This window comes from Arachis ipaensis, chromosome B7, assembly GCF_059453495.1.
Source record: "Arachis ipaensis isolate K30076 ecotype BB chromosome B7, ASM5945349v1, whole genome shotgun sequence".
Taxonomy (NCBI): Eukaryota; Viridiplantae; Streptophyta; class Magnoliopsida; order Fabales; family Fabaceae; genus Arachis; species Arachis ipaensis.
In genome coordinates this window covers 3,496,926-3,518,244 of record NC_142442.1, presented here as the reverse complement: position 1 = coordinate 3,518,244, position 21,319 = coordinate 3,496,926, and the positions used below count along the sequence as shown (strand labels likewise).

Below are 21,319 nucleotides of genomic sequence, written 5' to 3'. Positions count from 1 at the left end.
TCTAAATCTTACTATTAAAATAACCATCCGTACACCTAGTGAAATGAACATATAATATATCTATTGTTCACATTATTTAATATTTTTATTGTCTACCTATACTTTTCCTTTTATTCTGAAATTAGTATTCAAACATCATGTCTTGTATCTTAAAAGAGCGAGGGATGCTTTTAAATTTCATTCGTAAGATAAAGATTAATGATTTAATGTATGTGCATTTGTAGAGTAAACTTTTGGCTAATCAATAAGGATCATCATCCGACAAAGACTCAATGTCATATATATAGCCATGATTTTCCTCAAGGTACCAATTAAAAGCTAGAAATCATACAAACTAGCAAAAGTGATTAAAAAGAAATACTAACCAACATAACATAGGGTAATAGAGATTAGCATATCTGGAAGAGATACAAATAATTTTAAGAGAAGATAATTATATTATTGGTTTTATTTACTACTTGCTATGTTGCTGAATTTCTTGAGTATAAGAATTTTACTTGAATAAAATTTTCCTCCAATGAGGAGTTACTTTGGAAACTAGTGGAGCCTTCTTAGAACCTTGAAATAAAGAATATGGTGCAAAGATAGAAGTTGAAATGTAGAAACACTTTAAAATAAATAAATAATAATACAAAAACTCTTTTTTTTTTTTATTTGGTATTAAAACTTAGATTCTAGTCGTAAAATCTCAGCCATCAATCTTGTAACGCAATACAAAAAAAAAATGCCAATCTTGTATAAATGTGTTTCTTATTTCATAATCTCGGTGATACTTGCCTTTGAGCATGAAAAAAATAAATATAAAGCAGCATCCAAAAAGAAAAAGTGATATACTTTACCTTTGTTATGTAGCCAAGATCAGCTTCTTTTCCCAGCTTCATCACTATATCTATTGCCATTTATTTGGAATTGTTGTCATCTAACACTTGTTTCAGTAAGGTTGTCTTTCCTATTCCTCCCATGTCATACAATGTCTTGTTTTGATTGGAAGTGCTTATTATTCAAACCACATAAAATAATGATTTCTGACAGAAAGTTCAATTGTTGCTGTGTTGTGTAGGGCTGTAGGGCACTGAGTCAAAGGCAGGCAAGACTCTTATACATATAAATAGAAAGGCCGCAAGGTGAGTTTGTCTTACTATATTATATTATATTGTATTATATTATCTTCTAAAAAATATCTTTTTGTCTTTTCTACTAGCTAGCATTAACTAATAATATTGTAGTAGTTTATAAAGGTAAAGAAATAAATAATCATAAGGACAAAGATGAAGGTTTCCCCCATAAGAATGTAAAAATAAAAGGTTATACCAAAATTCGTCACTAGTATAAAATATATGCTAGAATATAAATACACATTAAAAATAAATTAAATTATACATATATTTATATACAAATATATTGATAGTTGATTTTAGTGACTAATTTTAGTGTACAAATAACATTTTCTAAAAATAAATAAGGGCTAATTGAAGAGGAAAGAAACAACATACACATAATTTAACATCTATTTACTTGATTTAAGACAGAAAAAATGAGCATTATTTACCATTAGATTTAGACTCGCACCACATGCGAAATATTAATATTATAGATTTTTATACATAATCTTTTAAATAAGGAAAAGTATAAAGAGACAATGAGAATATTAAATTGTCATGGCCGAAAATGAACTATGACCGGCGCTCAAGGAAACAGTTCCATAGCAAGCCTATCAGACTCAAATATAATTTAAATAAGAAAATTACAAATATTTTAAAATAAATTTACAATTTCTAAAATGAATAATTACATATTTTTAATAAAAGGTAAAATAAGTAAATATGGATGGATCCTGCCTGTGACATATAGAGCATATGACGTCTAAGAACTCAACAAAAATGAAGTACCAATTACAGATCATTACTCTTGAATAGAAGGCTCACTTATTCAAGTATTTGTTCCTGAAAAAAATATTTTTAGAAAATAGAATGAGTTTTGCAACTCAGTAACTAGACAATACATCTATAATCCACATGAGACCATATAAACATTATCATAAAAATAATTTTAGTTAGAAAATAATAATTTATACGAATATGTGAATCAATAAGGGAGTTCTCATACAAAAATCAAATCAAATAATCCACACTTGGGCGGCTCCACCTCTAAGGGTAGCCCTTTCCTCTCGTGTGTCCTAACAGAATAACAGATCTAACGTGTGGCCTACACGTTAGACTAGCAACACCCCTGCTAGCTGGAGTCTGAGTTAGATGCATCTAAGTTAACGTCATAACCGCCGTTAACTTCGATTTTCTAATACGAGCCTCCCAAACCAATTCAAAACATATAATTTCAAATACAACAAATCTTTGATCTTTCAAATATATAAGGTATCGAATCAAATCAAATCATATTATACTTTCTCATCAGAATCCTTTCCAATCATACTTTTTCAATCAAAACACATTTCAAATATATTTCATAATCTTTAAACTAAGTAAATACCAACAAATACTTTAATGTTTCAAAAACAGATATTCAAGTAAACTCAAACATTTTAGAATAATGCAAAACTTTATCAAAAATATATATGGTCTAAAAAAACAGATATTCAGATAAGATCAAACAATTTAAAATAATGCAAAACTTCATCAAAAATATATATGATCTCATGTATAGTTTCGAAAGTATAAACTTCATAAAAATGAATTATTCAATTTTAATAAATCAATTATTCTAATCAATTTAAAACCGTTCTAGACAAATATAGTGAGTATAATTCAAAGATCATAATAGATATATATCAAAATAATTATAAATGCACAATCAAACAATTATAAATGTAAAGCCTACTCACAACATGGTCCTAAGGGACCGAAGAGGCCGAACTCGAGTGCCAAATTAAAAGGGTACGAAAGAGCGCGGAACTTGAACTGAGACAATGCAGCAACTTCAATTCTTACGATAGCAACAATGGCCACGACACCAGCCAAAGGCAGTAGATTCAAATTGAATGAAAGACAAATACAAATATAGTTCTGAAAATCCAAAACAGAATAGAGGCAAAAAATAAATCAGAATAAGAGCAAGACAGAGAAACGAAATGGCGGCAGAGATAAGGTGAAATTGGAACAGATCAAGGGAAGAAACTAGACCAAAACAGTGGCAAGACAGTGTTGCCGGCAAGTTTGGAAGTTGTAGCATGTTTTCTGGCAACAATAAGAGCTACGCTGGTGAAGCAAAACAGCAGTGGCATTAGATCCTCTCCTCCAGCAGTGGCATCAGTAACTCCGACGAAAACAGGGAGGCCAGGGGTCAACCACGGTGGAGCAAGTTAGGGGATGAAGTAGCTTCAAGTGCACCAGCGGTGAGCTCCAGCGACAGCAACAGCAGAAGCCTCCATCGTCACCTCCTCTCACGACTGCCACCTTCCTTCCCTCCATCTTGTAGCTCTCTCACCCTCTCTTCGTCTCTACGCTTTCCGCTGCAACGACAAGGTCTCCCTCCAACGGCGACGACGGCAAGGCGGCACGACAGCAAACTGAACGCGGCTGGGCGAGACGGTTGCGGTGGCGGCGCGACGGCAAGTTGGACTACGGTGAGGCGCGACGCCGGTGCAATAGCCCTCTCCCTCCTCTTCTTCCTTCTCTCCTCTTCTCTTTCGCTCTCTCGATCTCCATCTTCCTTTTTTTTTCCTTTTCTCAGCTCGTGGGTGTGTGCTGTGAGGAAGATGGTGTGAGGGGAGTGTGTGTGCGACAGTGAGAGGTGAGTGAGTTTGTTAGAAGAGGGTTAGGGTTTGGTTTGGAAAAAGAAAGGGAATAAGGGCAGTGTAGGGATTTTACATAAACAATGTCAACAATAGATATATCGGATGTTCAATTCAATAGATATGTATATGATTATATAATGATTCTTTTTCATTCGGTTTATTTATGGATAGTTTACAATGACCGGATGTTCAATTCGTTAGGTGTGTGAATGATTATCCTAATATTATAGTTTAAGAGATAATTTGGGATAGAATATTTTAAGAGAGAAATTAAATAGTCTTAAATTTGTACTGAATCAGTTTTGGAATTCGAATTGGCTAGTTTTGTCCGAATTTGACAACTATAGGTATTTCTTTATAGGAAAAGTCTACGTTACCAACAGCATATCTGCCAACTTCTGCCAACTCTTATTTATAATTGTATTTCATAGAAGTGTGTTCGTGGATGTGTCTAATAATTAATATATTTTAAATACATATATAAAGAGACACATCCAGAAAATATATCTATAAAGACACTTCTATTAAACACAACTATAAAAAAGACATTTTTATTAGATACATCCACAAACACACTTCCATGAAACACAATTATAAATAAGAGTTGGCAGAAGTTGGCAGATATACTGTTGATAACGTAGCGGAACCGTTCTTTATATATGGCGAAGTGTTTTTTGAATAAATTAAAATGATTTATTATCTATTTGAATTATATCAATTCATCATATAACTATATAGGACATGCATTTTTATATATAGGAAGTTAGGAACTAATTATAATTATAAACTTTATTCTACACATAGTTAGTTGCAATATAATAATATGAAAATTGATTAGAAATTAAAAATATTCGAAAGAAAAACAAAATAAGACATAAAATATATTAAATTTAAAATTTTGATATAAATTAAATCTTTTATGATATGTTTTCAATATATATATATATAATTTAATTAACATGAGAAATTAAGAGTTTGGTAATAAGTTAATTATCAACAATACTACATACACATTAAAAACTAGCCACTAAATCAGTCTGTATAGAATATTTACTGAAATATAAAATATATATTAAAAATAAATTAAAAAACATTAAATATATGATAACTGATTTAGTAAATTTTTTTTATGTGTAAATAATATTTTTGGTTAATTATATGTAAATATTATTCTTTAAATATGTAGATAGATGATGTTGTATATTGTTAAAAAATAAATAAATAAATAAATTTGATGTTAGATATGGCAAATTTCTAAAGGACGTGACATCTTAAGAATCATTGATAATAAATAATAGATTGACACGGTTCGTTCACATACTATAGATGGCAAATCCGAATCCTGGTGACGCTGCAATAATAAAGAAGATTAAAGCAAAGATGGAGAAGGCATTGCCTCTCTTTACGGAGGAATGCTGCATCTATAGGGTGCCTCATGAGATTCGCAAGGTCAAAGAAGATGCATACACTCCAAAGGTTGTTTCAATTGGTCCTTTTCATCATAGGGATCCAAACTTGCAAAAGATGGAGGGCCAGAAAACAATATATTTCAAAGAATTCATTGAAAGAAGCGAGACGAAGAACTTGGAAAGTTTTGTGAGTTGCGTGCAAGAAGTGGAGCCAAAGGTTCGTGGTTGCTACTCAGATGACATCAAGCTTAGTGAGGAAGAACATGTTATGGTAATATTGGTGGACTGCTGCTTCATATTAGAGATTTTACTCAAGTTCCATTTCAAGCAGTGGTCAAGTCATGATGTCTTTGTTCTGTCACCTTGGTTATGGCCCTATTTGAAACATGATTTGCTGATGCTTGAGAATCAAGTCCCTTTCTTTGTTCTTGAAAAGCTTTACAATCTAGCTTTTCCTTCTACCTCAAATCCTTCACTGTTAACTCTCACTCGTTATATCCTTCCTCGTGTTATCATTTCTGGTAATAGGGACGAGCTATCCTTAACCAATGTTGGTAGAATAGCTCATTTCACAGACCTAACAAGAAAGCTTCTGTTATTATCTTCTGACTTATCAATCTCTGAATGCTCAAGAGAAGCGCATCTAACGCACCTCTATACTGCAACTCAGCTGAGGGAAGCAGGAGTGAAGTTTGAGGTAAAGAAAACTAGTAACTGCTTACTAGACTTGCAACTTTCTGATCATACTCTTAGAATTCCATTCATCAGAGTGGTGGACTCTACCGAAGTTGTTTTGAGAAATTTGTTAGCTTTCGAGCAATGTCACTGTATCTACAAATCCTACCTTACTGACTATATCGCTGTCATTGATTTTCTTATCAACACAGACGAAGATGTGGATTTGTTGATTAAGAATGGAATAATTGAGAATTGGTTAGGTGATAGCAATGCAGTGGCTAAAATGTTCAATGGTCTTACAGTGAACATTGTGACTCGAAATTTTAATGTGAAATATTCTTGTATTCTTAAAGGCTTGAATGATTTCTGTGAGAAGCCTTGGAACAGAAAAGTAGCAACTTTGAAGCGCGACTACTGCAACACTCCGTGGAAGACGGTAGCTTCCATTGCTGGAATTTTTCTGCTTATTCTCACTCTTGTTCAGACAGTATTTTCGATCCTTCAAGTTGTACTCTAGTACTATATTAATGTTTGTATTGTGTTGTGTTGTGTTGGATGATTATGTTAATGTTCAATATGGTGTGGCAGATTTAATATTATTTGTATTTTAAAGTTATTGAAATGTTTGTTATCAACATTGATAACCATAACCCATGTATAATGTATTTATTGAAGACCACTTCATATGGTAGCTCCCTTTTCTGTAATTGTATCAGGTTTGAATGTGATTTTTGTTTTATTATTGTTGTATTCTATAAGTTATTTACACGTCTTTATTACGAAGTTAGTATTCAAAATCAATTGGCTCTCTAAATTTGCATATCAATCTTAATTTAGTTCTTGAAATTTTTATTATTTTTATTTAGTCTACAAATTTTGTAAACATGACTCATGTTAGTCTATTTTGAGATAATTTTCAACACATAAAGCTGAATGTCACATTAGACTCTGTAAAGCATCGTCATTTTTGTTTTGGCATTCAAATAGCTAAAAAACATCATGAGTAGTATTTATTGAAATTTTTTCGTCCAAAACAAATGATCCAACATCGTTTTTAGGCTATTTGAACGCCAAAACCAAAACAATATCATTTTACAAGTTCTAGCGTGATATTTGTCTGTCCATGTCAAAACTCCATTAACATTTGTGTGTCGAAAATTTTTCTAATGACTAAATGTGAGTCACGTTTATAAAATTTAAAGATTAAATAAAAACAATTGAAATTTCAAAAACTAAATTGAAGTTCATGTATAAATTCAGAGACCAAATTAAATATTAACTCATTCAAACATCATGTTTTATCTTAAATACAGCTAGGAATGCTTTTCAATTTCAATTGTACCATAAAAAATGTCCATAGACTAAGTCTTGAATCAAACTTAGAAAAGTAACAAGGAAAAAAAATACTAACATTCATACAACTAAACGAGAAGGTAATATTATTAAGTGGATATTACCAAATAGAGGATGTTATTTAAACATTGACAAATAAGTATTAACTGAACATCCACCATGATCTAAAAATTTAAAATATTTTTATATAAAATTTATAAGTTAATCTATAATTCCTAAGTATCTTTAATTTAGATTAAATATTTTGTCTACAAAAATCTAAATAAATGAAACACAAAATTATGCACAGGCAACGAAATAAATCTTAAAAGTTTGCAAATCTCATCCCTAATTAAGAGAAACAGAATAATAGAAACTTTTTAATTTTTCACCAATTTTATATACATCACATAATGCTTGCATCATGCAAAATGGCTATACTGCTTCATGATGCAAGGCATGACAATTAGGTGTGATTCAAAATAGTGAAAAAAAAAAAAAACTGCCAACTAAAGCAGTCAAATGCCGAGACCATTGTTTTTGGCCTTTTGCTTCCATCTTGGAAGTTAAATGTGTTATTGTAATGCCCCAAGTATTTTTTATTACTACCTTACCCTCATATTTTATCAAAATTTCTAGACTACCCTTATCCCTCTTTTTCCCACTTTAACCTTAATCCAAAAATCCCTAATGTTATAACACATACACCCACAAATAAGAGAAAGAACGGGAGAAAGGGAGGAGAACAGAAATCAAAAGAGGAGCGATTGAAGAAGAAAGGAAGAAGAAGAAAGGGAAAAGAAGAGACGATGCCAGCAGGGGTGGGCGCTACTGTTGCCATCGCAGAGAAAAGAATAGATGCGCGAGAGAGATGAGAGTGAGATCACAGGCCTTCCACAGAGAAAGAGGAAAGTGCGTGACGTAGAAGAGGGAGGAGGGAGTCTTGTCATCGTCGCTGTGCCCGTCGCCGCCCACTGCAGTTGATTGAGACTGTCGCCGCCCTGGTTGAGGTCATCATCGTTGCCAACTAGGGCAGAGAAGGAGGACGCGAATGGGAGGGAGAAAGGGGAGCTCTGCTGGAGCTCGTCGCCAAAGTGCTGCCGCCTTCCACCACCGTGACACAGAGCCAGCCTTCTGTTTCTCCACCGACATTGGGGTTGCCTCCGTTGCAGGTGGAGGAGGTCACCGGAGAAGGATTGTTCTGTTCTGCTTCTAGTTTTGGTTTTCCATTGATTGCCGGAGTCTCTAGGGCCATGAAAGTTGCTGCCGGAGTCGTCGCCGCCAAGAGCCACCACTGCTATACCTTTCCCTTGGTAAAACAAACCCCATTCTGCTTGTACTTGACATCTCTTCTTATTCCTGTTCCACTTTAATCTACCTTACTGTGTCGCTCTATTTTCGTGCCATCTTTCTTGATTGATTTGCTTTTGCTGCTGTTTGTTACGGGCTAGAAGTGGTAGCGATGCTGCTGTTGTTGTCGAGATGACATTCGAGACGTAGTCGTTGGTGCTGTTTGAATTGAAGTTGCTGCCACTGGCTCGGTCCAAACTCTGTGTTCTGTCGTTCCATTCTATTCCAACCTTTCTCAGCTTTTAATTCGGCATTTTGGGTTCGGTTTCTTCGGTCCCTTAGGACCAAGTTGTGAGTAGGCTTTACATTTATAATTGTTTGGCTTTACGTCTATAAATATTTTTTTTTATATACGGTGCTTTGAATTTAGTTATACTTACAAAGATTATTATCAAAGGATTTTAAATTGGTTTTACTAATTGAGTTATTAGAACTATATATTTATCATTGTTAAGCTCATTCTAATATGCATTCTAATATGCACATGAGACTATATATTTTTATGAGACTATATGTATGTTTGAAGAAGTTTTATATTATTTTAAAGCATTTGATTCTACTCGAATATGTATTTTTGAAGCATTGAAATTTTGTTGGTACTCACTTATTTTGGAATTATGAAATATGTTTGAAATGCTTTAAGATTGAGAAATAGGATTGAATATGATTTGGATGAGAAAATATTATCTGATTTGATTTTATTCGATACCTTATATATTTAAAAGATCAAAGATTTGTTGTATTTAAAATTATATGTTTGGAATTGGTTTGGGAGGCTCGTATTAGAAAACCGTAGTTAACGGCGGTTATGACGTTAACTTAGATGCATCTAACTCAGACTCCAGCTAGCAGGGGTGTTGCTAGCCTAACGTGTAGGCCACACGTTAGATCTGTTATTCTGTTAGGACACACAAGAGGAAAGGGCTACCCATAGAGGTGGAGCCGTTCAGGTGTGGACTTTTGATTTGATTTTTGTATGAGAACTCCCTTATTGATTCACTTATTATTATCAACTGCTATTTTCTAATTCAAATTACTTTGATAATAATGTTTATATGGTCTCATGTGGATTATAGATGTATTGTCTAGTCACTGAATTGCAAAACTCATCCCTTTTTCTAAAAATATTTTTCAGGAACAAATACTTGACCATGTGAGACTTTCTAATCAAGAGTCACGATCTACAATGAGTATCTATTTTTGTCGAGTCCTAGATGTATATGCTCCATATGTCACAGGCAGGATCCATTCATATTTATTTATTTTACCTTTTGTTAAAAACATGTAATTATTCATTTTAGAAATTGTAAAGTTATTTTAAAATATTTGTAATTTTCTTATTGAATTTATCTTTGAGTCGGTTAGGTTTGCTAGGGATTATTTTCCTGAGCGCCGGTCATGGCTCGTTTTAGGCTGTGACAGTTATGCTTTGGCATCACCATAACATAACACTTGAAACAACCCCAAACCTCTATAGAAATCAAAGAAGGAAAATAATAATACTATTTGAGGCATTATTTTTGCCTTTCAAACAAAATGACTTATTTACCAAATAGAGCCATGGACTTCATGCTGTATAATGGAATGTTCTATTTGGCAGAGTACCAGTTTTGAGCACACTTGGCATCAACGGAGAGGTCCACTTTTAGAATGTTTTTTCCATGGAAGGGTTTGGCCATGCATTCTACAACTATGGCCTTTGCTACCTCAGCTGATTCACTTGGCCCTTCCAATATCACTTCATCATGAACCTGCTTTGTCAAATAAAAATCTTAGATACAAAGTACAAAGAAAGTTGCTTCATGGATATTGAAAAAGGATTCAGATTTGGATTAACATCAATAATACAAAGATAAAAAGGTTAATGTTTTATAATTGCCTATGACAAATAGAAGGGCATCATAATTTTAGGGATGAATGCTCATGCTCTCCCGAGAAATTAAGGAGTGCAGCGCTCCATGAAAATTAAGTTGCTATTAAAAGGTAGAAATGAAGAGGAAACCAAAAAATAAATACCTTAAACTCTAAATCTGAACTATTAATGTCATGGTCGACTTCCGTTTCAGACATGTTGAAAGATTGAGCAGTGGGTACCCCACAAGTTGTATCATCAAACTCTATTGCGAGAGCTTGAGAGTTTCTCATACCTTAACTACCTTTTCATACACGGTGGTAGGGGTGTTCATAAAAATAACTAAATTGTGGTTAATTGGTTAAAAAATTATAATCTTAACCAATTTAATAAAATAATTTTAAAAATTATATCCATATTTTTTAAAATTGGTTAACTAAAACCAAAGTTAAAAAAATCGATTTTTAACAGGTTAATCAAAACTAAAACCAAATTAAAATCAAAACCTAATTTCAAAATCAAATTACTTACTCTTTCTCTCTCTCCCTCTCCCCCTTCCCCCTCTCTCTCTCCCCCTTTCTCTCTCTTTCTCTCTCCCTCCCTTCTTTCTCTTTTCTCTCTCTCTCTCCCTTTTCTCTCTCCTCCTATCTCTCTTTTTCCTTTCTCTCCCTTCTCTCTCTCTCATTTTTCTCTTTCTCCTTCTCCTCTTTATCCTCTCCTTTTCACTCTCCCCCTCATCTCTCTCTCTCTCTTCCTCTTCTCTCTCTATTCTCTCTTCCCTTATCTCTCTTCTTTTCCTCCTATTTCTCTCCCCTTTCCCTCTCACTCATTTTTCTCTTTATCTCCTCTCCTCTCTCCCTCTCTCTCTCTCTCTCTCTCTCCTCCCTTCTCTCCCCTATCTCTCTCTTTTCCTTTTTTCCTCTCTTTCTCTCTCTCCCCTCTCCCTCCTCTCTCTCTCTCCCCTCTCTCTCTCTCCACCTCGTCTTTCTTTCTCTCTCCCTTGTCTCTCTATCCTTCTCTCCCTCTCTCTCCCGTTTCCTCTTTCTCTCTCCTTCTCTCCTTCTCTCTTTTTTTCCTTCTCTCTTTCTCTCCTTCTCTCTCTCCCATATCTCTCTTCTTTCTCCTCTCTTTTCCCTTCTCTCTCTTTCCCTTTCTCTCTCTCTCCTCTCCTTCCTCTCTCTCTCTCCCCTCTCCTTCCTCTCTCTCTCCTTTCCCTCACTCTCTTTTCTTTTCTTTTCTTTTCTCTCTTTCTCTCTCTCGCTCCTCTCTCTTTCCTTTTCTTCTTTCTCTCTCCCATTTTCTCTCTCCTCCTCTTCCTCTCTTTTTTTCTCTCCTTCTCCTCTTTCTTCTCTTACTCTCTCTTTTCTCTTTCTCCCTCAACCTTCTCTCAATCTCTATCCCTCTTCTATCTCTTTTCTCCTCTTCTCTCTAAAGCGAGAGAGAAGAGAGATAGGAGGAGAAGATAAAGGAGGAGAAAGAAAAAATGAGAGAGATAAGAAGAGAGAAGAAGGATAGGAGAGAGAGAAGAAGAGAGAAAAAGAGGAAGAGAAAGAGGACAAAAAGAGAGGGGAGAGAGAAAGAGGATGGGGAGAGAAAAGAGAGAGAGAGACAGAAAAAGAGAAAGAGAAAGAGAGAGAGAGAGAAAAAAAGGAGGGGAGAGAGAAGGAGAGAGGGAGAGGAGGGGAGAGAGAAAGAGGAAAGGGAAGAGTGAGAGCATGGGGAGAGAGAGGGAGAGAAGGATAGAGAGCATAGTTATCAGACCCGGCTCGATCCGGTCGGTTCGACCGGAAATCCGGTCACCCGATCACCTAACCGGACCGAGCCACACATTGAACCGGAGATGCAATTGACCCGGCAAAACCCGGTTCAACCCGGCAGGTTTGATGAAAACCGGTGACCCAGCCGGGTGATTTGACCCGGTCTGGGTCTGTGTATTTTTTTTTTGGTTTCTTTTAAACGGCGTCGTCAGACATTCCCCCCTCCCCCCCCCCTTTTCGTTGAATCTGAAATCAATGAACCTTAGGCTATCCCCCCTTCCCCATTGCCTCACTCACATCTCCCTAATGGCATCTGATCTGAGAGACTAAGACAGATCTCTTGAGTGTTGAGAGTTGAGTGTCTGAGATCAAAAACAAATTCATCAATCGGCCTCATCAGTCACTGCCGAATGTCGTCGTCACTCTCCGCAGCGTTGTCACTCTCCGTGGCGGCGTCACTTCTCCCGGCCGTCACTGCTTCTCCCCCCACCTTGCCGTGTTCGTTGTTATATTGGTCGTTTGTGGGTTGTGCTTCTTCTGCTTCTACTTCGTTGCTTTTGCTTCTGTGGTTTGTGGGTGCCTCACATCGCCGAACCTTCATTAGACGAGGTCACTCTCTGCGGCGTCGTTACTTCTCCCGGCCGTCACTGCTTCTCCCCCACCTCGCCGTCAGAAAGCTCAGCAACAATTCATCTTCTACCTCAGTGCTTCTGCTCCCTCAGGTCAGTGCCTCTGTTATTGACCTATTGTTATGGAATCTGTTGATAAATTTGATTTTTTTATAGTAGTTGTTGAAGCTGGTCGAAAGTTAGTTAAAATTGTTCTTGAATTGTATTGTTGGTGCCTAGTGGTTGCTGGTTGGTATATTAGTTAACTGTTCTATTGTTGCTGGTTAAAATCTGCTGAATTGTGGAAAGGTTGCTGTATTTTTAGTTGCTGGTTGCTGTATTTTTGGTTGCTGGTTGTTGTATTTTTAGTTATGTTTAAGACCTGATATTTGATTATTAATGTTTGTAAGACTCAAATTTTAAGTTTTAAGACATTATTTTAATTTTATTTATATAATTTTATATTTTTTTTAGTTATAACCGGGTTAACCGGGTGAATCAGTGACCCACCGGTTGAACCAGTAACTCAGTGATCCGGTCATATGACCGGGTTGATTACCAATTTGGTTCTGATAACTATGATAGAGAGAAAGAAAGGGGAGGGGCAGAAAGAGGGGAAAGGGAGAGAGAGATAGATAGATAGGAGGGGAGAGAGAGAAAAGAAAGAGAAGAGGAGAGAGAAAAATGTGTGAGAGAGAGAGAAGGAAGATAAGTGGAGAGATAGAGAAGGGGGAGAGAGAGAGAGAGAAATGGGAGAGAGGGGAGAGAGAGAAGAAGAGAAAGAGGGGAGGGGGAGAAAGAGGGGAAGGGGAGAAAGGGAGAGAGAAGGAAGAGAGAATAGGAGGGGGAGAGAAAAGGAGAGAGATGGAAAGAAAGAGATAAGAAAAAGTTACTCGTATCATTTAGAAAGAAAATTATTTATATTAGAAATTTTTTTTTATAGAAAATGCTGAAAAGAGATAAGAAAAAAAAAGGAACGAAAACAATGGAAGGGATTTCATTATTTACAAATGTTACTCGTATCATTCAAAAAGAAAAAAAAAATTAGATTAAAAATATTCAATTAAAAAAAGTTTAAAAATTTGGGTTTTTGTATGTAAAAATATTAATTTTTGTGTAAAATCTATTTTTACATGTAAAAACAAATTTTATGGTATAAAAACCAATTTTTTAGTATAAAATCCGATTTTTTAGTGTAAAAACCGGTTTTTAATGTAAAAATCGATTTTTATATAAAAATCGGTTATTTTTTCAAAAACAATTTTTGCTTTAATAACCGACTAAAAACCGATTTTAAATTTTACTAACCGATTAATAATCGATTTTATTATATAAAACTAATTTAATTAATTAATTAATACTATATTTTTAATTAACCAAAAAATTAGTTTAATTTTTGGATTAATCAAATCATGAACACCCTACACGGTGGCTCTAAGGGCTCTGGTACCATAACGGAATCCACGAGTGTGGAGAAATAATCAACAGTTTGACAATCTATTTTTGTGTTACAAGTAATGAACAGAGGAATGAAAAGCTTAAACTAATAATCAACAGTTTGACAATCGAAGATAGACATAGTCAACATCTTTTTGTTACATCTGTTAAATTATTATAAATCATTATTCCTTGGGTTGCGTCTCATTTTTTTTATACAATATATTATATTTTTTATTATTTTTTCATATCCACTTATAATAAGTGTTTATAAATAATTCATGCGAAAATAAATTTATAATAAATTTTATTATAAATTTAATATTCTTAATTAATAGATAAATTTATATATAAACTAAAGAGACAATATTTAAAGTTATTTTATATGATATAATATCCATAATTTCATGTATATAAATATGTAATTATATATTTATTACATCTAAAATTACATAATTATTTTAGCAATAACTAATAAATACTAAATAAAATAATTTTAGACTGTTTGAATTGATTTTTAATTATCTTTCAAATATTATTTAAAGAGAAATATTAAAAGGTCATTAGAATTTATTGTTTTAACCATCAATTAATTATCAATGTTTAAAAGTATAGAATAAAGTATGTTGTTGAATTGTTAGACTAAAAGAACTAGACTAAAAATAGTTAATGACTAAGTAATGATAAAAAATAAAAAATTCTAATAGTCTCTAACATTTCTTTTTGAAGGATTACCATGTATTCATAACACGCAGCGGAAGAAAAGAAAGTAATCCTTAAAGATTTATTTTTTTGCTTAAATTTTATTCCAATAATAAATATATAGTAGATCAGATCTAGAGACCTTTAGACGTTTTAGTAAAAACTTTATTCTTCGATTGTACGAAGACTCTATGCGTATCCACACCGAGACCAACCTTTGCTATCAACTCTTTGACCAATGGACATCTGATCTAAATTGAAAAACCTCTTGCAACTCTTTGCACACCATAAAATTCTTCTCCAAGAATTAGGCTCACATACATTTATGTGCGTAGAGGTATAGGAATAAAACTCTTGTTATTCTCTCTTGACTTTCCTGTACTCTTGACGTACATATATATAGTATGAGATTTGTTATTGATTTTAAATTTGATTCTCAATTCAAATTTGAATCATATCTTTTTATTCAAAATCTGAATCCTTCAAATTTTATGAATCATATCATAACAATTTAAAACAGAATCAGTTAGGATCTCATCCAAATTTAAAATTCAAATTCAGAAATAGAATAACTAATTATTCTCAAATCTCATTTAATATTCTCAATTATTATACTGTTATTATATTCTTGGTGCTAGCAAAAAATATAATAATATTCCATTTGAATTAATATAATTATTTATTTGATCAAATCAAAATAATAATTAAATAATTTTACAGCAAAGATTAGAACACTCGTTAGTGTGTGACCCCATAGGTTCAATACTAAGCGGGTAGTAAATTAGTCATACTAAATTTACTAATCAAGGTTGGCGTCTAGCAACACTCCTCAACGACCCGATAGTATGAAGTAATATATTTTTACTAAGAACCTTAGAAGAACAAAGTATAATTCCTTCCATCTTTCCAGCTCTTGGTTAACCCTTAGAGTATAGCTTAATTGTCAAACTCTAACTTGTTACCATTATTATAATGAACTGTGAATGACCTAAGAAACTCATTTCTTCATTCATTCAATTCCCTTGGCCAACATTTTATTCATCTCAGTCATTATAATCATAGAGCTCAAACTCTTTACCGAGAGTTGACGGATTCCTTATTGACTAATCATTAATTCTACAAGTATTTAAATCATACCCAATATCCATTCAACTAGCACCCTAGGGTATTAGGTGTCCGGAATCAAAGTATAATAAATACATTGTTAATTACTATGATAGTCGCAGGTCAAAGGAAACTCTATTACCATGTTCATCTTGAGAATATCCTATTGACAAATATGCGATAATTATAACCATTAGGAATTCTCAGAGTGAGTCAGTTCAATGGTCATATCTCTATATGCACCATATATATATATAATTTAATAAATGAGATCTATTAATTTTCATCCAATGAAGACCATTATATATATATTGATCTTTTCGGATTATTAATGTCCTTTTTAATAATTCTATGACCAAGAACAATTTAGATTAAAATTATAAAAGATTTATCTCTCAATATTATGATCACTATCACAATGATAAATCTATAAATTTAATCAAGAACCTTATTATATTAACATTTTAATATAATAACAATAACAAATTATTTGATATATGATTGATTGGATTCTGGTCATATTCCTTATTCCCAACACTTTTATTTAAATTAATAACCCAAAATCCACCAATATTTTTTTTGGACTTGTTTTATGGTACCTATATACTTGGCCGTTTTCAACTTCTTTTCATAGAGTTACCATTTGAAACTTAGAAAGATAAGATCTATGGTGATGAAATCCAAATAATTATTATTCAGGACAGCTATATATATATATATATATATATATGAGAAAATTGTACTATTTTATTGTTTTCAGTATAATACTTTATTCATGCATGCCTTTCGTAATTTTGTATTATTTCAGAGATTATGAGTAGACGCTGGAATCAAACAATTTTATATTATTTCAACAATTGAACCTCAAAAGCGCTGCTAATTCGCAGTGTTGTTCTGTTATCCAAATTTGGTAGTAGGTTTTAGGTTTATGTGTTTAAAATAATAATGCTGAATGTTTGATACACACATTCATAATTCACTAAGAAGGTGTATATAACGCAAATGCTGAATGTAGTAGCATATAGTTGCTTTAATGTTATGTTCTTTGTATTCCTTAGATACCGTTTGTTATCGGGAAAGACTAGGAGTCAATATTATATTTGTTGGTTCAGTAATTAGTATTAAAATTTTAGTCTTTGTTTTTTAAATTAAAGTTTTAGTATTTCAGTATTTTCAAGAATAAGTACACAGGAGATAAAAATTTTTGGAGGTAGAGACTAAAATTTTAATAACATTTTATATTCAAAATATTCTATTTTAATTAATTAATTCTAATTTTATTTTTTGTGTAAATTAAATTATAATTTTATTCTTATTTCAATCTATGTCTCTTACTTTACACTAAATACAATACTAAAACTTATTTTAATTTCTATCTCTCAGTTGCTATCTCTCAACTTCTATCTCTCTTTCAAACGCTACCTTTTGTCTTGAGGAGCGTATCTAAATCATAATATGGTTAGATCTTTTGATTAATTGGGGTGTTAATTTATAATTCAGTAATCATCATAATCTCGTAAGATTGGAAATTGGATAGTTAATTAGTTAAATACTGTAAAAAACTAGAGACAAATTAACAAATATTAGCTTATCTCTCTATTAACCCAACTTTGTCTCCTTTTATGTTTCTCTCTTAAAAATAGAATTTAAACGCAACTTAAAAATCAACAATATAAAAATAAATTAAAGTAAAAGAATAATTTAATTAATTAAGAATTATTGATACCCAACTAAACTTTGTCTCCTTCTTTAGCATTCATTTCTCTACCAGTGTCCGACTATATGAAGTTATCAATTTCTTTCAATAATAACTATCTGCAACCACTTTTGAAGTCTTTCATCGTACAAATTAAATATTGATATAGTTGGAGTAAGTCCCACTACATATATGAACATTTAATGTAAAGAGACAATGAAAAATTGTCGGTTCATTTTCAAAAATACTCCATAAATAATATTCCATAATATAAATCCAAAAAATTAGTCACCCCAAATTATCCCTATGTATTTATATATTTTTAGATTTTTTTTTCATATTTTTCAACAAAATAATTAACTACTAAAATAATTAAATTTGTCATTGTTGAACCTATAGCGCAATAAAATGCCTCTTTTTGTTGGAATGAAGAGCATTGTTAAAGATTATAATATTTTGAAGGGTTAATAGTGAAATTAGTCTTGGAAGGATAAGATATTCTTTTTCAATCAAATTAATTCTTCAACGATTACAAATTAATCATATTTATCCTCCAGTAACTTCATTAACAATTTTCTTTAAAGATTGATGTTGTAAAATGTTAATTGATAACATATATAATATTTGATATGTCTAATTGGGTATTGATCAAATATGTTTATGAAAATTTATTAATTTAGTCGTTTTTCCCAATTACAAAAATCATATTCCTAATATGACATAATGACTAAATTGATAGATTTTCGTAAATATATTTAGTCAACGTCTAATTGAACATGTTATGTGTCATGTATGCTGATGGTTTCAGTGGCTAAGAGAAGGAGGGTTGAATCTTAGCCCCCTTTTTGCTTGCTAACACTTGCTGGACTTAGAGGAGACTTTTCTGTTTTTAGCTCATCACTTCAAACGAGACTTTTCTTTTTGTCTCGTCACTTGGCACGAGATATTTTTGGTTTTTGCTCTTGTGCAGTAGAAACAGAAATGGTGTAGAGAAGAGAAGAAGATTACACCCAGATATATCCTGGTTCGGCTGCTAAGTGCAGTGCAACCTACATCCAGTCTCTATCACAAACATGATGGAATTTCACTATAATCAATCTGATTACAAACTGTAAAGTGCTAACCCAACTTACAAGGGAATTTCCACAGAGTCATGAAACACAACATAGATGAACAAAGGAACTCTAAGACATCTATGGCTTTTTCTTTTAATTTTGCACTCTCTGCCTTTTTTCCGCTCTATGGCTTTTTCATACAAACCTCACTGTTTACCTTTTTCCATGAGACTCAAGACATGACAAAATTAAACAGAAAAAATACTAAACAGAATACATTGAAGGAGAAGAAAATCTGTAAGCTTAGGTAGCTCTGAGAATCCTGTGCCTTGCACTCTCACTGCTTACTTCTAACTCCTTGCTTCAAACAGTGGTTGTTCACTCTTTTTATAGAAGAGGGAAGCCTCCACACTTGAAGCCACAACCCAAGCTTAACTTCTTTCCCTTCACACATAACCGGTTCGGCCATACAGAGAGAGAAGAGATAACCATGTAAAACCCAACATGCAATTACCTCTAGTCCTTCCTTGGTCACCATTCTTCATCAATCCGAGCTCTCCATCCTTGGCTTGCTCTCCAAGATGGATTTCTGGCCCTTGATGCTTCATGATGATGATGACTTCATCTGCTTCAATCTCTGCCTCTACCATCACTTCGCCACTCTAGCTACTTCCTGTGGTGGTTGAGCAGAATCAAAGACAAGCCATGCCTCCAAGAGTCTCTTCCCAGCTGGCCGAATCTTCTTCTTCTTTTTTGAGCATGAAGAGCTCAAGATTACCTCACCAAATTTATCTATAATTGGTGACAATCTCAGCCACAGCTCATTTTTATTTTAGTATGTTTTTTTGCCATCATTAGCTTGATGGTCTCGATGCATGCAGCTCCTTCTTTCTTTTGATATCTGAACATGGCTTCCATTGTTTCCTGGACAATGACCGAAGAAGAAGAAAGAAAGAGATGAGAGAGAATAAGCAATCTTGAAAGAAAAGCAATTTAGATGAGTTAAACTAATTAGTTGGTAAAAGTTGCTTTTACTTCCCTTAGAGTGGCGTGTAGCAATGATGCCTTCAATCAAATCAATGTCAAATTCTCTCTCATGTTTCCAATGCTAGCAATTAAGTTTTGAAATCCATCCCTAATAGAGATATGGAATCCGTTTGAAAGCATGGAGCCAACTTACTTTCTTCTTAATTTGATTTCGGACCAAGCTTGGAAACATTCATCAAAAATAATATTGGGCTTGCTAGCAACAACTTTTAATCTGGCCCAATTGGTAACATTTGCTTTCCTGATGAATTTTTGGATCATGTATAAAACACATAAGAGAGCATTTTCAGTTTGATTAAGTTGGCCCAAGTAACAAAAAACAATTCAGCCATATTCAACATATATTATCAAAACCAATGGCTGAATGTAATTGGGCTTGCACCAGAAATTTGTTTTTCGGCCCAACATTAAAACCTGCAACAAAATTATTTAATCAATATATGTTAAATAAAAATTAGATTAATAATTTTGTAATTAATTATTTTAATAATGTTTAGTCATCACAAATATTAATTTAGAGTTTTCCAAACTCATCAATCTCCCCCTTGATGACAAACATTATTAAAATTGAAATGGAAAGAAATTTAAAAGATTGAGTATGAGTACTCCCTTTGAAGATTGAATTTCTCCCCCTTTCAAATTGTCACATGGCTCCCCCTTAATATATGCCATTTTTATCAAGGGAAGCACTATCCTGTAACAATTTAATCAAACTTCAAGTAACAATGTTTTTCAACATATTTGTTTTAAAATGTTGAATGCTTGATTTATGAGCAGATTGTGATGATAATCAAAACTCATTTGTTATCATAAATTGATTTTCTGCTCAAACAACATAAAAAGATTTTGCTGTTCAAGAAAATTTTCAACAAATCAGAGTAATCATGGTTATGGTAGGAAAAATATTTTCATCAACATGATATAATCTTTCCAAACACAGCAACTTTCATCATTTCAAACTAAAGGAACTGCCAAAAATAAATCTAATCATCAATCATTCTATCAAGGTAATTCAAATAAAACACATATTTCACCAAGATAATCATCAAGTAATGGCAGTAATTAAAGTGGAACTGAATGCTATATTAACAAAACATCATCAAACATAATCCTAATGCATTTTCATAATGCATTATCCATCATCAACAAGGGTGATCATGAATTCTCAAGGAAAATTTCATCCCCTATTTTTCAGTTTCAATTTTGGACCAATTTCCTCCCCCTTTTGGCATCAAGGGGCATTATGTACCTGCAGCAAAACAAATTGGCAATATAACAAAATATTCATAAAATGCCAAATGTGTCAAGGTGTTAAGGAGCAGTGAGTATCAAGTCATGCTTCTACAAAAGAAAGATTGAGCCTAATCATGCCAATATCAAATAACATAAAACAACAGTCATCAATCATCTGATAGATTAAGGTCAGATGCCTCAGCGCCTTCTTCACTATTATCTTCCAGATCCTCCTTAAGACCTTCTAGCATCAGACTAACCCGATCTTTGCATCTTTTCCAAGCTTTCTCGCTCTCATAAGCTAGCTT

General features: G+C 33.1%; 1 protein-coding gene across 2 annotated transcripts; it reads left to right on the top strand.

Moving 5' to 3' along the window:
• Positions 1-867: 867 nt before the first annotated feature.
• On the top strand, positions 868-6,580 carry LOC107606522 (UPF0481 protein At3g47200-like). Of its 2 annotated transcripts, none has more exons than XM_016308576.3 (3): positions 868-939; positions 1,061-1,124; positions 5,078-6,580. In XM_016308576.3, exon 3 carries the CDS (start codon positions 5,078-5,080, stop codon positions 6,353-6,355), a length of 1,278 nt encoding a protein of 425 aa, XP_016164062.1. In that variant the 5' UTR covers positions 868-939; positions 1,061-1,124; the 3' UTR covers positions 6,356-6,580. The 2 variants fall into 2 exon arrangements, with proteins under 2 accessions (XP_016164062.1, XP_088350054.1); XM_088493928.1 differs by having other exon boundaries at positions 921-939; positions 5,050-6,580.
• Positions 6,581-21,319: the final 14,739 nt, after the last annotated feature.